Here is a 20,755-nt window from a genome sequence, read left to right as displayed (position 1 = left end):
AAAGCACAGAACTGACTGGCAGGTCATCTACTCCTCCCTCTACTACCCGTCCAACCCCTCCTTCTACAGATGAAGAGCCAATGCAGGTGAATCATACCCATCTCTCCAAAGAGGAACGTCAGAGAAGAATATTAAAAAACCTCTGCCTATACTGTGGAGAATCAGGTCACCTGGTGGCCTCCTGTTCCCGAAAATCGGGAAACGCCCGCTCCTAACTGACCCTGAGGACTTCAAGTTAGGAGTTATGAGTCCGTCCCCAAATTCTAAAGATTTCGTATTGATCTTAGCCATAGATCTCAAGTCAAAACCTGTCTTCGTTACCGCTCTACTAGATTCTGGAGCAGACGGAAATTTTATGACCTCCAGCTTAGTTAACAAGCTACAGATTCCTTGTTCATCCCTTGATCATGCAATTTCCCTAACCGCTGTAGATGGACATCCTCTGGCTAATGGAGTTGTCACCAAGGAAACTCAACCAATACTGGTCCGTATTGGGGCACTCCATTCTGAGTCTCTAAAATTCTTAGTGATACCTGAGGCCTCCCAAGAAATCATTTTAGGGCTACCCTGTTTATGCCAGCACAATCCTTTCATGGGGAGTTGACTGTCATAAATCCTGTCTTCCCAAGATACGACCTGTGAGGAAAACAGTCTCATTAGTATCTCCAGCAATTCCCAAGGAGTATCAAATGTTTACTGACATCTTTTCTGAACAACAAGCAAACATCTTACCTCCTCATAGAGAATGGGATTGCCCAATTGATCTGTTACCTGACAAGATGCCACCTCGTGGTCGCACCTATCCTCTGTCCTTGCCCGAGACCAAAGCGATGTCTGAATACATCCAGGAGAATTTGAAGAAAGGATTTATTCGCCCCTCCACCTCTCCTGCCGGAACTGGGTTCTTTTTCGCTGCCAAGAAGGACGGTGGCTTACGACCTTGTATAGACTAATGAGTACTGAATGATATAACGATCAAGAATGGATATCCGCTTCCACTATTCACTGAATTATTCGACAGAGTCAAAGGGTCCATCATATTTTCCAAGTTAGATCTGAGAGTGGCCTACAATCTTATTCGTATTCGCTCAGGTGACGAGTGGAAAACCACTTTTAATACCAGAGATGGACATTTTGAATACCTTGTAATGCCTTTCGGCCTGTGCAATGCCCCTGCTGTCTTTCAGGACTTTGTTAACGAAATTTTCCAGGACTTATTATACATTTCAGTTGTTGTCTATCTGGACGATATATTGATTTTTTCGTTTTCGCCAGAGGAACATCATAAACATGTCAAGGAAGTGCTGTCTTGTCTGAGGAAGAATCACCTCTATTGCAAACTGGAGAAATGTGTCTTTAGTGTACCCAGTGTGCCATTTCTTGGTTATGTCATTTCTGGCTCCAGCCTAGAAATGGATCTCAAAAAAGTGCAGGCGATCCTGGATTGGTCTCGACCTCAAACCTTGAAAGCCATCCAGAGACTACTCTGATTTGCCAACTACTATAGACGTTTCATCAAGGGATTTTCATCACTGATGGCTCCCATTACAGCTCTGACACGTAAAGGTGCTAATCCTGCTCTATGGTCACCCGAAGCGGAGACAGCCTTCCATCTTTTGAAACAAGCCTTTATCACAGCCCCAGTCCTAAGACAACCAGACCTGGACAGACCTTTTTTATTAGAGGTTAATGCCTCATCAGAGGCAGTGGGAGCAGTCCTATCCCAGCATTATGAAGATAACCGAGTTCATCCTTGTGGGTTCTTCTCCAAGAAATTCTCTCCTGCCAAAAGAAATTATGCTATAGGTGAACAAGAACTCTTGGCAGTGAAGTTGGCGCTGAAGGAGTGGAGATATCTACTGGAAGGGGCTAAATTTCCCTTCACTGTCTTCACTGACCATCAGAACCTCCTCTTCCTCAAGAATATTCAGTGTGTGAGTCCTCGTCTGGCCCAGTGGGCGATATTTTTTGATCGTTTCCAGTTCACCCTGACCTTCCGATCTGGAGCTCTCAATCAAAAGGCAGATGCCCAATCTAGGTCTCTCCTCTGTAACGACAATTCGGAGATCCTACGTAGTGCTCCTGTGTTGGAATCAAGAGTGTTTGCCACTGTACAAATACAGCCCCCTACTGGGAAGACCTTTGTGGCCCCGGAGTTAAGGAAGCAGCTCCTCACTTGGGCTCATTCCTCTTGCTTTGCAGGTCACTCAGGTACTCTGAAAACTCTGGAACTTTTAAAAAGAAGTTACTGGTGGCCGTCCATGAAGGCTGATGTGTTGGAATTCATTTCTTCATGCCCTTCATGTGCTCAGCATAAATCTTCGCGTCAAGCTCCAGCTGGTGAATTGATGCCCCTACCTATTCCATCACGTCCATGGACGCATCCATCCATGGACTTCATATCGGATTTGCTGAGCTCTGAGGGCTACACCACCATCTGGGTTGTGGTGGATCGATTTTCCAAGATGGTCCATTATGTCCCTCTAAAGAATCTACCTTCTGCTCCTGACTTGGCTCATTTGTTCATCCAACACATATTTTGTCTCCATGGCCTTCCTACTGAAATAGTTTCTGATCGTGGTGTGCAATTTGTGGCAAAATTCTAGAGATCTCTATGTTCCATTCTGCAAGTGAAGTTAAACTTCTCCAGGGCCTACCACCCCCAAAGCAATGGATCCACAGAGAGGGTTAACCAAGACCTTGAGACCTTCCTAAGGATCTTCATGTCTTCATCCCAAGACAATTGGTCTGAACTACTGCCATGGGCGGAATTTGCACACAATGCCTCCTATCATTCTGCTACCAACCAAACTCCATTCCAAATTGTCTACGGTCTTCACCCTCGGATTCCTGAATTTCAAAGTCTACCTGTCTTTGATGTGCCTGCCGTGGAGGATACTGTACGGAGATTTGTATCCATATGGACCCAAGTGCATACTGGAGAAGGCGTCCTCTCACTAGAAATTTCAGGTGGATAGGAGTCGTAGGAAGGTGCCATGCATGCAAGTCGGGGACCAGGTCTGGTTGTCCACCCGGAACCTACGCTTTAGAGTGCCTTCAATGAAGTTTGGTCCCCGTTTCATCGGCCCCTTCTCCATTATGCAAATAATTAACTCTGTGACTTATCGACTTCAGTTGCCTGCTTACCTGAAAATTCCCAACTCATTCCATATCTCCCTCCTAAAACCCCTAATCCTGAATAAATTTCGCAAGGTCCTTCCTGTTCCTCCTCGTATCCAGACTGAGAGAGGCATGGAGTAGGAGGTCTCCCAGGTCCTGGATTCCCGTATCCGCAGAGGACGATTACAATATCTTCTTGATTGGAAGGGTCACGGCCCGGAAGAATGCTGTTGGATCGATGCCCGAGACATCCATGCCCCCGCCCTGGTCAGGAGGTTCCATGCTGCTCATCCAGAAAAGCCTGGTGAGTGTCCTGAGGCCACCCATAAGGGGGGGGGGATACTGTCACGACCAGAGTTTCTCGGCATGGTGGTTGACGGCTATTACCTGTGAGGTCACTATGGCGGGAGGCGTCTAGCGGTGGAGCTGGTGTTTGGTGAGGGGCATTAGCTGTACGTGGTCCTGTGCGAGCATGTTGTCACTTTGGGCTGGTGAGGCCTGGTGGTGCTTCCGTTCCACTTCAGCATGGGCGCCGCCATCTTGCCTCGGTCATGTGACCTAATCACCCAATCCTGGTTTGTCACATGCTCTCTCTGGCAAGTCACGGCACAGCACTTGGTAGTTAGGGAAGTTCAGAGCCTCACTTCATTGCCAGTGCAACAAAGTTTCTCAGCTTAGCTGATAGAGAGTTCCCTGTGCTCACCACCTGTTTCCCTGTGATACGCTACCTGCCTGCCTGCTTGTCTGCTCCAACTCCGCTGGACTACCCTGCACCTCCATTACCTTCCCCTTGCCTGAAGTACCTGCGTCAGCTGTACCCTGCACTCTGCCTCCTCTCACATTTCCTCTGGACAATTCACCTCAGCCTGCATTCACCTCTTCTACCTGCAAATCACTTCAACCTGCAATTCATTGCAGCTTCACAAGACCCGGATCACTGTACTGCTCCTATCTGCCACTACCTGGACTTTTACTCATTGCTTCACCTCAGTTCCCATTTGCACTTTAGTGCCATCCCTGGACTTTATTTTCTCCCATTGTTATGTCAGCCAAACCACTAATTAAAAGTTAGAAGTTTTGTTTTAAATCTGCTTCTGTGTCTGCTCCTGTCACCACCCCCGGCCCACAACAAAACCAGAACCTCACAAACAGACTGTTGGAGGACAGATTAAAAATAGCATAAATATCATGTTTTAATATATATTTTCATCTTTTTTTGTTCTAGTTCCCGTCAACGGTGTAGGAGTGTCACGCTTGTCTCTGAAGAATCTCCTGTTAAGGAGTTGAAAGCTGAGGTCCGGGGAGGAGGGAGGAATCGGAGGCTAGCGGCCTGAATGTATGATCTCCTCATCCCGAAGTGTCGGATGTTGGTGAGACCTGTCCAAAGGTGCGGAGTCTAACCTGCCCGGAGGTGTTCACCAGTGACCCCTTCAAGCAGTATATGGGTTTAGACAGGTCGCGACCCTTTGGACAGGTATCCGATACCCGTGGGAATGGAGACAAACACAAACAATGGCCCGAGCAATATACTTCAGAAAGAAGCGCTAGCTGAGTATCTGCACTGTGGAGTGACTCTGGGTATACAGCCAGAAGAATAGATGCTCCACGAATATGGAAGAATAACTCAGTAGAAGTATCCAGAGGAAATGATGAGTACACAGGCTAAGATGTTTTGACGCACTGCTGCACAAGGAGCTGGCACTGGTGGATGCACGCAGGCAAGGTGTTTCTGATGCACTGCTGCACAAGGAGATAGCACTGGTGGATGCACGCAGGCAAGATGTTTCTGACGCACTGCTGCACCAGGAGATGGCACTGGTGGATGCACGCAGGCAAGATGTTTCTGACGTACTGCTGCACAAGGAGATGGCACTGGAGAGGCTCGAGGGTATAGCAACAGGCAACCTGGAATGAAGTGACGACAAGTAGACACAAGAAGTAACAACATTGTACAGGCAACTTCCTGTTGCCCAGAGCCCGATTAAATATCCTAAGGTAGCAATCCATTGGAAGGCAGTGTCAGCTGACAACAACCATGCTACCATTGGATGGAGGGTCAGTCAGGTGATACAGACTGTCATGGCTACGTCCAAGATGGAAACCACGGAAACCAAATCACGGAGAAGCCTCTGATGATAATGCACCTAAGGCATAATTCTCAGCGCGTTACCCCCCGCCGTACCAGACATCTGACCGCAAGAGAAGTCAGGGTAAGTCGGCACAGCGGTGAGTAACGGTCGATCCTAGGCCAGAACCTGACAAGGAGTGGCAAACCATTAGATGATGAATTTGATCGGAGGTGGAATTTCCCAAACTGCGGGGGATCAATCGATGGGAACCCCACCTTCCAATAGTGGATCCTTTTATTACAATTACAAGGGTTTTTTTAGTGTTGTACTCATGGCGGTGGTGGATGCCAACTATGAGTTTTTCTTTGTGGATATTGGGAAAAATGGCCGTGCTACTGATGGTGGGTCCTTTAAAAATACCCATTTCTTTGAAAGGCTTACCTGCAATAGACTGAAATTGCCATCAACAGTGCTTACGAAGCACGGCCTTAACTTGGTGCTTGTGGCTGACGAGGAGTATGCACTACACAAACACTTGATGAAGCTGTATGCGCAAAGGGGCCTGACCAAGGAAAAGCGGATATACAATTACTGGCTATCCAGGGCACGGCGGATTGTGGAGAACGCCTTTGGCATCCTGAGTAACCGATTTCGCATATTCCATACCGCCATTAATCTCTGTGTGGAAAAAATTGATTGGGTCGTCTTGGCATGCTGTGTCCTGCACAACTTTTTAATGTGCAAAACATCCATTCAACAAAGAATATCAGGCACAGCAATGACAGGCGACCCAGACCAGCCAGAGGAGACAGTCCAAATGCCCTCTGTGTCAACAACAGTAAATCTGGAGTGAACGGGGATTGCTCGGGCTAAAGAGGTCAGAGAGCAAAACCTGGACTATTTTAATCGAGTGGGGGCAGTGCCGTGGCATGAGGACTGTCTCCATTGAACAGATTTGGGCAATTTTGGACTGTCGGACTTATTTCAAACATTTCGCATGGTGTGTATGCACTGTGTCTGTACTTACCACATCCAAAGAGGACGGTTGATCCACTTCCTGTGTGTCCTCTCCTGCTCTCCAGGCACATTCTTCACCATTAGAGTTTGTGAAACTCTCTGTGGTTCCTGTTCGTGAATAAATCGGAGCAGGTCAAAGTACCATAATGTACTTGTGTATATGTCTTCTGCCCCTGCTCCTGAAGCCTGCAAGTCCAATTGTTTCTTGTGCTCCTTAAGGTAGACAGTCCTCAGTTTTTGGATTCATGCCTTTACCCATTTCGGATGTGCCTGATAGGGCAAGTTGACCATCACTAGGTCGTCTATGGCTGCAGTTTTTTCTGTTTGTTTCTGTAATCTTTCGTTTTTATTTTCCAAAGACATTCATGATTTCTGTAAAGCTCCAGAAAGCCAGTAGTGAATTGCTTCTCTCTCGCACTAGTCATCTCTGTAGAAAAACAACTGTTTTAATACACATATTATTTTAATGTTTTTTATACTGTTTTTCCTGTTTGAATGTTTTACCAGTTTGAATTTAAAAAATGTTTATTGATTATGCTTTTTAAATACAAAAAAATTAATATTTAGTGTTTTAATTTTGTCATTGTTGTTTCTTATCAAATTTATAATCACAATTGAGTGGCCTTTTTTTTTTAAACATTTTTTTATTGAAGCATTGTAGAAAAATTGTACAAGTACATTTCACTGTTTAAATCGTCGTACAAGAAAAAAAGTTACACTAGACAAATTCAAAATGTTACAAACATGAAAAGCGTCTGGGTTTATAGTTATTATACTTTTATAAAGTGCAAAATAATACAAAAAAATGATATATGTGTATCAATTGTCCTGGGTACCCGGGGAGAAGAAACAATCTGTACGTACATCTCAACGTTAGGGCAATCAGAGGATCCTGTGCCGCTAACCAAGTAAGGTACCAAGTAGTGTTGTTTAGGCTACAGTGTATTTGTTTTCTAGTTGAAAGTAGAAGGGTATCTATGTATGACTTCCATATTAAAAAGAAACCTACCACTCTTTTTTCCTTTTGTAAAAGTGTTTCTACCCAGTCCATCCTAAATAAGAAATAAAGCTTAGTCAAAAACAAAGGTAGTGAGGGGGTGAGCTATCCAGCCATCCCTGCAAAATAGTTTTTCTACCAGCCGCACTCAGGGCGGATTTCTGTATATGTTAGGAGGCGTTTGTCGTCTATTGAAACTAAAGATCTAATGTTGAAAATGCCCGTCATTCGCCATATGGTGAAGGGATGAGCAGCCATGCCGTCAAGAAAGTTGGGGTTACAGATCAGGGGTAGGTGGAGGGAATGATATGCGTTTAGACTAGGGATGTGCAGGCTCGGCTCTACTCGGTTCCGTTCGTTTTTTTTTACCGAATCTTATTGGCTATCCAAAACTCGTGACAGCTGAAACCCAATAAGATTCGGGAAAAAAATCCGAACGGAACCGAGTAGAACCGAGCCTGCACATCCCTAGTTTAGACCAGCTTTATGCTGTAAAATGTGCCACAATTTTCTGATCGTCCACAGCAGTGGGTTCATTTTTACCAATTGCGGTACCTCTTGATCATGTTGATGAAGAAAGCAAATTAAATCGCAATCTACTAAAAAGTTTTGTTCTAATAAAACATTGGTATACTTTGAGGTGTGAAGCAGCCAATCGCTTAAGTGGCGCAAAAGGGCTGCATAATTATATGTTGTGATATCTGGGAAGTTTATACCTCCATTAGACTTTGGCTGGTGCAGTTTCCGTAGGGCTATTCTGGCTCGGCCCCCTTTCCAAATAAATTAACGAACTAATGCATTAATTTGAAGTTGATCAGCTTTTGTAAGAACTACCAGTAGTGATTGTAAAAGGTATGTTAAATGAGGAATTGCGACCATTTTTAAAGAGATTAGCTCTCCCTAAGAAGGATAGTGGAAGGCATTCACATCCTCTGATATCATTAGCTAACATTGTTACAGCCTTTTTGATATTTAACCTGTATATAGGTCAGCTATCTTACGAGGTAACATAACTCCTAAATAAGAGTTATGTTGTTTGGCCCATTTAGGATACCTGATAGTGGCCATAAGCGACATTGCCACTGATATTGAACCAAAATGGTCAAGTTTGTTTAATATAAGGGGAAGAGACTGTTTGGGATCACTAATATATAGGAGGATATCATCAGCGAATGCTGAGATTTTTATCTCCTGGTGACCTATTTTGATACCTTGAAAAGACTGTCAGTTTTGAAGAATTCTAAGTAAGGGGTCTAACGCTAAATTAAACAAAAGTGGGGATAAAGGACAACCCTGGCAAGTGCCCCTCTCCAAAAAGAAACGGGGTCCTAGTATTCCATTAATTAGCAAAGAAGTAGAGAGATTTTGGTAGAAATAGTGAACCAGTTCGATGAAACCCGTCTCGAAATCCCTCTCCTCCAAAATTTTAAACAAATGTGGCCACAAAACCATATCAAAGGCTTTATGAACATCGAGGCTCAAAAGAATATTCTCACTACTGGACAAACCACCCGACGCCACTACTGCTGCTATTGCTGTCTGTATGGCCTTCACCGCATGACGTCCTTAAACAAATCCTGTCTGGTACTCAGTGACTATATTAGGAAGTATTGTTTGAAGTCTTAAAACCATGATTTTGGACAAGAACTTGAAATCGACATTTAGAAGACTAATGGGTCTATAGGAAGATATCAAGCTCGGGTCTCTGTCGGGCTTAAGCAGCAGAGTCATGTAAGCTTCGTTAAATGATGGATATTGAGTGGCCCGTTTAATCAAATATTTTTTGGAAAAACTAGCTTGGTGGTACACAGGTTAATAAACATTGGTAGGGCAGTGGGTACATTAGTGTTGCAGTGAGTACATTGGCGGAGCAGGGGTTAAAAAAAACAGTAGTAGAGTGGCTACATTTCCAGAGCAAGGGTTAATAAACATTGGTAGTAGAGTGGGTACATTTGCAGAGCAAGGGTTAATAAACATTGGAGGGGCAGTGGGTACATTGGTGTGCAGTGGAATACATGGAATACAGGCGCTATGTATATACTCACTACAAAATAAAGGGACATCTCACCAGGCGATCCACGCTGCTGCTGCTCTCTCCGTTGTCCACGTTGTCTGGCACAAAATGGAGGAGCGGAGTGGCCAGGGAGATTGTCAACAAATTGACTATCGTACATATGATGTGTGTCAAATCGTGAACGATTCTTTCTGCAGGTTCAATCGATCAGCGACGATGATGTACAACGGCGGTGGGCGCGCATCGGCATCGTGATCATCCCCAAACACGACACTTTTTACACAATTGGTCACTCCTTTTGATCAAAAATGCCCAAATCGTGTAAAAAAATCGCACTGTGTATGGGGGCCTTTAGCTCTCAATTTAGAAATATATAAATGTGTATGCTGTCATGTAGCATAACAAAATATGGAAACACATGACCCAAAGTGGGTGCTATTATCATGTAGTGTTAGGACCACCATATCAGAGACGCCGTGAAGTGGCTGGTGGCTTAAGCACAAGTTTGTAAATATATGTAAACAGGGGCATTTGCCCCTGGCAAAGTAAGGGACTGGCACCACCACCCCATATATTGGGAATAATTGCATGCTGTACTTATAATGTTAAAAACTTAAAATAGAGATTTATTTAGTATAAAATAAGTATTTTATGATGGATATAATAATAATAATAATAATAATAATAATAATAATAATAATAACAATAATAATAAAATACTAACCTCTTTCCTGCTTCTCTCAGTCAGATTCCCCAAGAGCCACAGTTACATCCCCACACTAGTCTTTTATGATGTGCTGGGGGAATTTGGTGTATTTTCATGCTTACAAATATACTGTACCAGTGAAGGTTTCCTATATCTAATTTGTATTTTGTACACATGCATCAGTTCATACTGTTCCAATCATGTTCGGGTTTCCAATTTTTGCTCTAGTTTCTGTTCTGTCTTATTTCTCAGCAGCAGCAGCCTCCCTGGATTTTCCACAGCCCAGTGATATATGTTGTGGTAGCCCCCCCTCCCCCCCATCCCGTAAATATTTGTATATTTTGATTCAGTTGAATAAGGATCCTAATAATATACAATAATGAGTGACACCTCAATAAAGTAATGACATCAGGGTTCCTCTGGAGTCGGAACTTACATCTGTTAACAACTGTGCAACATTAACTCAAGTATTACACACAAACAGACCAAAATACAATGAAGGTGCATTATCCTGGTTGTCCTGTTATTTGATGATATAATCAATGCAGACTAAAGAGACCTTTACGAGTGTAGCAAGAACACAGTAGCAGAATGGTAGTTACCTTTATCTTCAGGACTGTTGTCAAATAGGACAAGATCTCCTAGGTGTATATGACTAGCTGTTGCCCGTGGCTTCACCCACTATGAAATCACTTCTGCCAACATTTTGTTATTTGAGGTGTTCTAGTTGTATTGCTTGGCATAGGTGCCCTGTCACGGGAGTGGCCCACGTGACCCGCAGCACTATACAGACAAGTGGCAGCAGTGCCTTCACCTCTCCACACACACCAATGTCATTGTGTGCCCTGTGCACAGACTGCTATGTAGCCTATCCTATACACCCATCACTCACACCAATGTCACTGTGTGCCCTGTGCACAGACAGCTATGTAGCCTATCCTATACACCCATCACTCACACCAATGTCACTGTGTGCCCTGTGCACAGACAGCTATGTAGCCTATCCTATTCACCCACCACTCACACCAATGTCACTGTGTGCCCTGTGCACAGACTGCTATGTATCTTATCCTATTCACCCATCACTCACACCAATGTCACTGTGTGCCCTGTGCACAGACTGCTATGTATCTTATCCTATTCACCCATCACTCACACCAATGTCACTGTGTGCCCTGTGCACAGACTGCTATGTATCTTATCCTATTCACCCATCACTCACACCAATGTCACTGTGTTCCCTGTGCACAGACTGCTATGTAGCCTCTCCTATTCACTCTCCACTCGCACCAATGTCACTGTGTGCCCTGTGCACAGACTGCTATGTAGCCTCTCCTATTCACCCACCACTCACACCAATGTCACTGTGTGCCCTGTGCACAGACTGCTATGTAGCCTCTCCTATTCCCCCACCACTCACACCAATGTCACTGTGTGAACTGTGCACAGACTGCTATGTAGCCTATCCTATTCACCCACCACTCACACCAATGTCACTGTGTGACCTGTGCACAGACTGCTGTGTAGCCTATCCTATTTAAGTGACCGCAGGCCCAAACCACCTCTCCCCCCACCCCTTACCAGCCATATGCATGGTGCCACACCTATCTCTTGCATTGAGGATGTGATGTCAAAACATTTTGTTTTTGTTATTGCTCAGCTTTACCTTGACGGATCAAGTGCAGGTTATTTCTAGGAGTTTCCACTACAAAATTATGCCATTTTCATGAAAAGCGGTTCAGTAGTTTTTGCACCAACTTGGAACAAACAGACAGACACAACATTCTTATTATATTAGTATAGATTACTTTTGCATATGCACTGCTTCAATTTAAATAATTTCTAATAAAAGTTTTATCTTATTCACTTCATACATTTTTTGGTTGCCGGTGTCATTAAGGCATACCTCCCAACCATCCCGATTTCAGCGGGACAGTCTCACATTTTGGGTACTCTCCTCCAGTGGGCAGAGTCTTTTACCAACAGGGACTGCTTTATCAATCGGTTCATGGAGATTGGGGGTTATGGGTTAATTTGGATGCTAAGGCATTGTTCTACTTTGTTCTGTCTTGACAAAGGTCTGATGTGACCGAAACGTCGAGGCCAAGGTTATGGGCCTACCCACCACATTGGGTAGGTCCCTAACATACTAGGGCGGCTTAGCTGAGCCAGTTTGGAGGTGTCCTGCACTCTGGATTTGAACCCTAGTATTAGGGACCTAACCGACAAAGGTTACCCAGATGTGGTGGGTAAGCCCATAACCTTGGCCAAGATTATGCCAAAAACCTCTATTCACTGCAGAAATGTATTTATTTATATACAGTTAATTTGGAGTTGAGCACCTGTATTTCTTCTTTTCGACCTTTAGGCCAGCCAGATCATCATCGCAGGGTGCGTGGATCAGCTGAACTTGTTGATGCCGGGGATGTGGTGATGTTATTGCGTCATCTGGGCCCGGCACCCCCTTGAGCCCGCCCCCCCCCCTGTAGACAATGCCGAGATAATGCAAATCACGTCATCAGCCGCCTGTACTGCCCACTTCACTCAGGAAGTGGGCGGCCGGTAAAGCAGCCGGCAATGGAAAACTTGGCTTCTTTTCCAGGCCGCTGGGACTGCCACACAATTTTTGGGAGCCTCTCGGCCATTCTGGGAGAGTAGGCAAGTATGCGTAGGGGTACTCCACTAAGGTAAGGAAATTAAGTTCCATTAACAACCAAATTTATGGCTAAACAAGCCAAATAAGAGCACTCACCATTATAGAAATGCATTTATTAGGGGTTAGGTATGGGATGACGGTGCTCAGGATCACGGGGTCAGAATCCCGACTCCGGCATCCCAACAGGGTTAGGATACCGACACTTGTTGGTCAGTATCCTAACCCTCCCCCTCTCCCTACCAGTAACCCTAACCCTCCCCGGTGCCTAAACCTAACCTCCCCCTCTCTGCACCCAAAACCTCCCCCTAACCCCAGTACTTACCGTCAAGATGCCTCCCTTATGCACAGTATATATATATATATATATATATATAATATATATATAAAACAAATGAAGTTGATAAGTGAGCGACAGTAGTGCCTATACACTTCATATATTTATATAAATATTTTTTATACTGAAACAATCAATATAAAGTGTCTAGTGCATATGTGCATTTAGTGCATAATAGAAAACTAAACCATGAGGTAGTGCCCAATGCAGTCTTTTTTACAGTTGTTTAAGTATTTGAGTCTAATAAATAGTAACAGTGCAGGAAGTTGTATAAAATATATAAGAAATCATTTAATATACATATATAAAAAACAGACAAATTGTTAAAATAATTATATACGTAAAGGCAGGAAGAAGAGAAAAATATATTTTAATATATTTATAAAAAAATGGAATTCATAAAACAAAAAATGGTGGATCATATGCTTATCTTAATGGGGTAATCAGACCCAGTTCATGGAGGCAAGAGTAGTGCAAGTCCCAACGCGTTTCGTCAGTAATCAGACTTCATCAAGGGGATGTATCAGTCTAATGAGGTATCCTGGTTTATATACCCCACTAATAGGGACATTTAGCGCTCATTTACGTTTGTGATGTAATTTCCTGTAGCATTTGTTTAGCTTATAATACTGATATAGTTCCACACTAACTATCTCTATTGTCTATAATTAATCTGTAAAGATTATTACATTAATCCTATTAAAAAAGGGATTCTATATCTCCTCCGTAGCACATGGTATTAATATCGGGTGTCATTTCCGCCCATACATGGAGTACTTCCGCCCCATTGTTCATTGGTATCCAATCTATTGACTGCTCCTATTTGGTGTGTAAGTATCATGTGGCGCATCACATCTGCCCTAGGACTTCTGTCCTGGCATCATCCGTGTAGTTCTCCCCCGTTACTTCCGGTTTCCCGTCCACATGGTGTTTCCACGTCACTTCCGCCTGGAGTCTATAGTCAGTATTTCCGCCCTTGCTTCTCCCACAGCGGTTGCCATCTTGCTTCTCCCACAGCGGTCGCCATCTTGTTGCTCACGGGTGTATGTTGCGGTTGTCATCTTGATGCTCCCACAGTCTCTCTGGTGTAATCTCTATGATGTGGTCTTGTTTCTCCCGCAGCGGTCGCCAACTTGCTATTCGTGGTTGCCATCTTGGTACTCCCACAGGTTGTCTTTGAGTGATCTCCATCTTTCTGTCCTATTGCGCCCGCCATCTTTGTATTCCTGGAGCTTCTTCTGACTACTTCAGAGGAAGTTATATGTATCGAAAAATTTGTAATTCATTCCTGTAAAAAAGGAACTTTATTATTCTTTCAGATTAACATTCATATGGTGGAATTTATCAAAGTATGATTATGCCCATTCTAATAAACACGCTTATTTTTGTTATTTATTTAATTAATCATTCCTTGTTCATTTTATAGAAAGTATGTATATTATTTATGTTGTTTATATTAAAGTTGATGCGCCTACAATAATGTGGTATATCACATATCAGTCTCTCGCTTCTTGTGCCAAGAAATAGGCACTAGGTTATGTGTATCCAAGTCCACTAATGGTAGGTAGGTTGTTGTTTTGATAGGTGGAAGTCATTCATCTTCTCATAAATATTCCAGATAAGGATTGTGTTCAGTGTAACTTATCTTTATCTACAGAACCTGGTCTTCCCAGGAGGTCACCCATCCAAGTACTGACCAAGCCCATCCGAACTTAACTTCCAATATCAGACGAGATTGGGTGTTCTACGGATGGTGTGAATGTATATACACAGTCGAGTCACATTATTGTGACTACCTTCTACATTTGACATCGGCAGCGCGTAGCCCATGAAGTACGTCACGTACCGTGTGCTGGCTTGGTGGGTATATAAGGTGTGCACACACATCACTCGTTGCTGTCATGGGTAAAAGGGGCGATTTATCCGAGTTGCAAAAAGTGATGATTATCAGCTTTCAGGCCAAGGGTGGCAGTATTTCTGAAACAGCGCAGTTTGTGAACTGTTCGCGTGCTGCTGTGATGAAGGTGTATCGTGACTGGACAAATGGCGCCATTGCAAATAACCGACGTGGAAACTGCGGAGCACCACGTGCCATTGATGTGAGAGCCGAGCGACACGCTACAGTGGAGCAGCTCACTGTCAAAATTAACCTGCTGCGTATGGGGCTCCGAAGCAAACGGATGGTCACTGCACCTATGCTAATGAAGATGCATCGGCGGAAAAGGCTTCAATCTTCACACCAGTATTGGAATTGGATTTCTGCTGATTGGCGAAGGGTTGCCTTTTCCGATGAGTCACGTTTTCTGCTTTATAGAACGGATGGACGTTGGCGTGTCAGACAAGAAACATTGGAGAACAAACAACCTGCAACCATTGCTGGAAGAACACAAGCTGGTGGTGGCAACGTTATGGTATGGAGAATGTTTTCATGGCATTCTCTGGGCCCAGGGGCGGATTGGCCATTACCTTTAGAGGGGAAAATCTTGTTGGGCCGATTGGTCTGTGGGGCCGCTTCTCAACCTTGGCCCCGCCCCCTGTCACCCGGCTATCATGCATTTTATTTAGCATGACAGGCAGCCCGGCCTGTCACACCTTGAGCTGTCAGCTGCTACGGCCCACCTCTATCACGAGAAGAGGCTATCTGAGAACACTACATCAGACACCGCACCGTCACGCGAGCCAGCACCTTGGAGGAAGAGTGCTCATACGCGCGGGTTCACGGTCAACAGCAGCAAGTGGGGTAAGTTACAGGGCTGCCCAAGCAGCCAGCCTGATTGTCTCCTCCCCTCTCTGTCCCCTCCCCAGGCTGTGAAGTGCGATGTTAAGGCTTAACTTTCCAGCCTGGGAATCGGGCAGACCTGGGTTTACTTTACAGTCATGAGAGCCCCGGCGGAGCAGCAGTGCAATGGAGACAGACGGGGCTGGGCTGGCTGGCAGGCTGCTTGGGAAACTTCCATTGGCTCCTGCAGCATGCAGGAGGCAGGTGAAGTTGTATTCTTTTACAATAGGGAGATAGAATCATGAAGAGATTTGTCTCAGGAGAGCGTGTGTGTGTGTTTAATGATAATCTGAGAGGGGGTTTATTCTGTAATAAGGGGAAATGAACTGTCTGGGGGAGAGAGCTATATTTTGCAAAGGGGAGGTGGATCTGCTGTATTAGACGTGATGAACTGTCTATGGGGAGGGGCAATTCGGTGCTAATGGAAAATGATCTGTCTGGGGGGGGCTATTCTGTGCTAGGGGGAGATGTCTGTGGGGAGGGGGCTATTCTGTGCTAAGGGAAGTTGATCTGTGTGTGGAGGAGGTGAGCTATTATGTGCTAGGGCAGGAGGATGGCGCTGGGGAGATGCAGGATCTGGCGCTAGGAAGATGCAGGATGATGGCACTGAGGAGATGCAGGATGATGGCATTGGGGACACCCAAGGCGATGGTGCTGGAGACACACATAGAGGACGGTAGCATCACTGGTACTATTAGAAGAAAACACTGGGGAACAATAATCTTCAGTAAGACAACAATTGTAATGGAACCATATTACTGATACAAATGGAACCAAATGAGCAAATATATTTTATTCATATAAACTTGCTTGATATGGGAAACTCACATTTGTCCTGCCCCAAAACATCTGTTACTATCTGGTTGAATCTATCTTGAATGATAATGACATTGGCTTTATTACAACATAAACAGGTGGCTTCCAGACCATGTGATCTCCTGCATGAATAGTACTGAAGACACTGCCTGTCCAGAAAGGATCGATTTCTTCAGAGGTTCCGTCGTTGCAGAGAAATCATGTAGGTAAGAATATACTCCTTTTCATTCACATGTTTGCTGTGCGTATTCACTAGAGAGAGAGACTATGGGCATGGCTATCAGCTCTTGGAGTGGTGGGCACGCCCCCAGCATGATGAAAATGGGGGGACTGGCTTGCGGTCATAACTTTTCACAGTAGGCCCCACCGCTGCCACAAGGCCACACCCACTTTTCAGGCACACGCACATGGGGCCGCTTTCTACGTTTTTTTCCAGGCCCACTTTAAATTCCCAATCCGCCCCTGTCTGGGCCCACTCATCCATGTGGAAGGCACCTTTAACCGATTTGGTTATGAATCCATCCTTGCAGAGCATGTACACCCATACATGCCGATTGTCTTCCCTGAGGCGGATGGGATCTTCCAGCAAGACAATGCGACATGTCACATGGCTAGAAATGTCCGACAGTGGTTGGACAAGCACGACTAAGACTTCTAAGTACTTCCCTGGCCCCCTAATTCCCCTGACTTGAACCCAATTGAGCATCTGTGGGACCACCTCGATCGTTGTGTTCGCTCTACGGATACTCCACCATGCACCCTCCAGCAGCTCTGAGATGCACTGCAGTCAGGATGGCTCCAGATGCCTGTACCAACCTACCACCAACCTTATTGAGTCACTCCCAGTCCGTCCAGCTGCTGTCCGTGCTGCATACGGTGGTTACTTTGGCTATTAGTTGGTGGTCATAATAACGTGACTCTTGTCTAATAACTACATCCCGTATATATTTAATATAAATTTATTTACACCCACTGGCAATCTTCTGTGAGTGACTTAAAGCTTGAAGGTGGCTTTTTTAATACATATCGGATTTGTGCATTTGTTATACTTCCTCGGCTCCTGCATTAGAATGTAATACATCACACAACATTACTAGTAGATCTGTATGTGCATACTGAATCGTAAACTGCATAACTCCATAATTTCGCACAGCACCTCTTTGCACTTGGTACACACGGTTACCCAGCTTGAGTCCAGAGGAGCTGCTCAGGGAGGGGAGAGGGAGGAGGGGGCAGGAGCAGCTGACTGAGGACGGGAAGGTGAGAGGAGGAGGAGGATTGTGTCAGAGAGGGGGGCTGGAAACACACAGATCAGCAGTAGTTACAGTGACAGAGAGCAGCAGCAGGGATAAGGAGACAAAGGGAAGAGGCTGGGGGAGACAGAGGGCAGATAAATAGGAGGTGTCAGAGTAGTATCCCCCATGCTGTAGCCAGGGATTATACTGCTGCACTGTCACTAGGTAATAGTCATAGTGCACCCTGACTGCTGTATCCCGGCTCCCACTCTCTGCTGCAACCTCTCAGACAGGTAGCCCCATAGGTGAGAGGATGGTGCGGGGACTCCCCTGGCTGGCTTCCTGCGGGTTGCTGCTGCTCCTTCTGGGCTGCTCCATCTCCTCTCCCTCCGAGGCGCAGGGCAGGCGTCGGAGGTTGAGCCAGGAGCCGGGCGGCATCTCGTTCGAGTATCACCGTTACCCGGAGCTGCGGGAGGCGCTGGTGGCTGTCTGGCTGCAGTGTCCATCCATCAGCAGGATCTACACGGTGGGACGGAGCTATGAGGGCCGGGAGCTGCTGGTCATAGAGATCTCTGACAAGCCCGGAGAGCATGAGCCTGGTGAGTCTCCACTCACAGTCATATCTATCTATCTATATCTATCTATCTATCTATCTATCTATCTATCTATCTATCTATCTATCTATCTATCTATCTACATAGTACATAACAGTGACTGATGGGCAGACTGGCACATTAGACATGTCACACTTCCATGCTGCACTGGTCTGGGAAATAATCCATGTAAAATAATGTACTACAACTCATTAAAGGGCTATAACATGGAATCTCTGCAGAACATCTGACATACTGTACATTGGTACAATGGGTGTATAGTTGGACACACTGGAAGCATACAGTTCAATCATAAATTATGCATAATACTGGGCTAGAGTCTCCCAATCCTGGAAAATACAGTACAGTGATGCAGGCAGACATACAAAGCAGTACATGGTTAATGTTGTTCAATGAATAGGTAATGAAAGCAAATTAAACTGGTATATATTAAATGATTACTAATGTTATCAATTTTCAACATGATGAAATTCAGGACTGATTATTGATACAAGATGTGGGCAATCTAAGGCTACTCGTATATGAACACAATATCAGATAATGTACATTGAGTAGGATTGGTGGTGCGGAGGCCTGTCCTTGTCCATTGATACAGAATGACAGCACCCATGATATACTGCTTTGGACAACATGCGTAGTGCCACGTATTTGATGCTTGGTGACATGGACAGTAATGTGCACTGATATATAGTAATTGAGACTATGACACAGGATAATGTGACTCATCATGCACAAAGAAACAGAGCAATGGCAATGCTAAACTCTACTGTATATACTTTAAGTAAGTAATATTGGCAGAGTGAGGTATAATACACATTGGTGCCTATTTAGCTTGCCTTACTCTCAGTGGCACACATTAGCCTGCACACCATCACATAACAGAAGGTAATATGCGTACTGGTAATTCTGCAGAAACCATTCTCTGGTAACATATAATAGAAGACTTTGTCATGTTAATAATTTTATTGTGCTTTGATAATTGTATTCTTTCTATTCTGTATGTCTATAAGATTGTCAGTCATGGGGTTAATTGTTCTCTCAAGAAAAAAATAAAAATGAAATGACCCATAAAAGAGTGCCACACAATAATAATATTATCCAGCCTTAATTTATACTGCTTAGTACATTACATTATTCTCTTTAATATCTGTAAAGGCTGATGAGACCGGTATAATTGTACACTTGCATACAGTACATTCTTAAATATCACAAATGTCCAGTGACCTCAGAAAAATGTAAATGTTGCAAGTGTGATTCAACAACATGGAGAACAGTAGTCACTGTGCAACATAGCACATCTCATTTTATCTTATTTATACACTGTAACACTCACACAGACATATTTTACAATGCTGTACAATAAGGGAAACAAAGTGTACATTACCAAATAGTAATATAGGTACATTAAAGTAGATGAGCAGACTACTCACTAAGGGCCTGATTCTTGGGTACACTGCTGAACGCAGATTCCAGATTATCGGCAATCTGCGTACGTACACAGGATCCATTCTGTGAGTGTGCAGAATGGGTCCTGCTAAGACACACACAAGCCCTTGATTGCCTCTGCCTGATTGACAGGCAGGGGAAGTTAAGGGGCGGTGTGGCGGCTGGGTCAGCCGGCGTTCCCTGAAATGGGGCGTGTCCACCCTATTTTTCCGGAGTGTCCAGCCCAGGGACTGCGTGGACGTAGGAATTCTGCTGGGCTCGCAAGCCGTCCAGCCGTCCACCATCGCAACCATCGACCACTGATGGTCGCAATGGTGATCCCAGCACTGCGACCTCTGTCGCAGTGCTGGGATTGCAAATGCAGCAGGCGGTGTCGTACACCTCCTGCTGCATTTGCTTTATTGCAAGAATTGCAATTTCAGAGCTGCCTGCGTACTGTCTGCACCCCAACAGTTCAGGTTTTAGAGATAATCATAGCTGAGCACAGGTAACTTAGGGCCTGATTCAGAGCCGCTTGTAAGCGGCCGCTCGTTCGTTCCGAGCGATGTTTGTCCAACTGCGCATGCGTACGGATCGTAATACGCATGCGCGAACCAGTCAGTGCGGCCGAAATATCGTTTGTTCGCTAAATAGCGAGTGCCTGCTAATATGAGTGACAGGAGGAGGCGTATGTGGGTGGTAACAGGGGAAGGTGCTTGAAAACGGGGAGTGGAGATCAGAACGCAGGCGTGCTTAAAGGTCAAAACGGGCGTTTTATGGGTGTGCATAATTAATACAGCAGCATCACTGACCACGTCACTGGGTTATTTTATAGTCAGAACTGCTCGCATGATTGCGGTAGGAAAAACCAACCACAAGAATAGCGAGCAGTTCATACGCTGGTCGATGTACTCGATTAATCTAATAAATAGCGGACATGACGTATGATGCGAGCGGCCAGGGGGCGTTTTTA

At 44.9% G+C, this 20,755-nt stretch overlaps 1 protein-coding gene and 1 pseudogene across 1 annotated transcript in view; one reads left to right on the top strand and one right to left on the bottom strand.

Moving 5' to 3' along the window:
- Positions 1–14,561: 14,561 nt before the first annotated feature.
- LOC148501578 (5S ribosomal RNA) lies at positions 14,562–14,680 on the bottom strand (annotated as a pseudogene).
- Positions 14,681–17,805: 3,125 nt separating this feature from the next.
- Positions 17,806–20,755, top strand: part of CPE (carboxypeptidase E) — a 91,486-nt gene continuing 88,536 nt past the window's right edge. Inside the window, exon 1 of the mRNA XM_088450295.1 lies at positions 17,806–18,342. Within this exon, the coding sequence (XP_088306421.1) occupies positions 18,057–18,342 (286 nt within the window). The 5' untranslated portion in view covers positions 17,806–18,056. The remainder of the gene's footprint in view (positions 18,343–20,755) is intronic.

The sequence above is a fragment of the Taudactylus pleione genome, unplaced genomic scaffold (genome assembly GCF_031769625.1).
Source record: "Taudactylus pleione unplaced genomic scaffold, aTauple2 ptg000513l, whole genome shotgun sequence".
Classification (NCBI taxonomy): Eukaryota; Metazoa; Chordata; class Amphibia; order Anura; family Myobatrachidae; genus Taudactylus; species Taudactylus pleione.
Note: the sequence above shows the minus strand (reverse complement) of the source record. Positions and strands in the feature narration are given on the sequence as shown.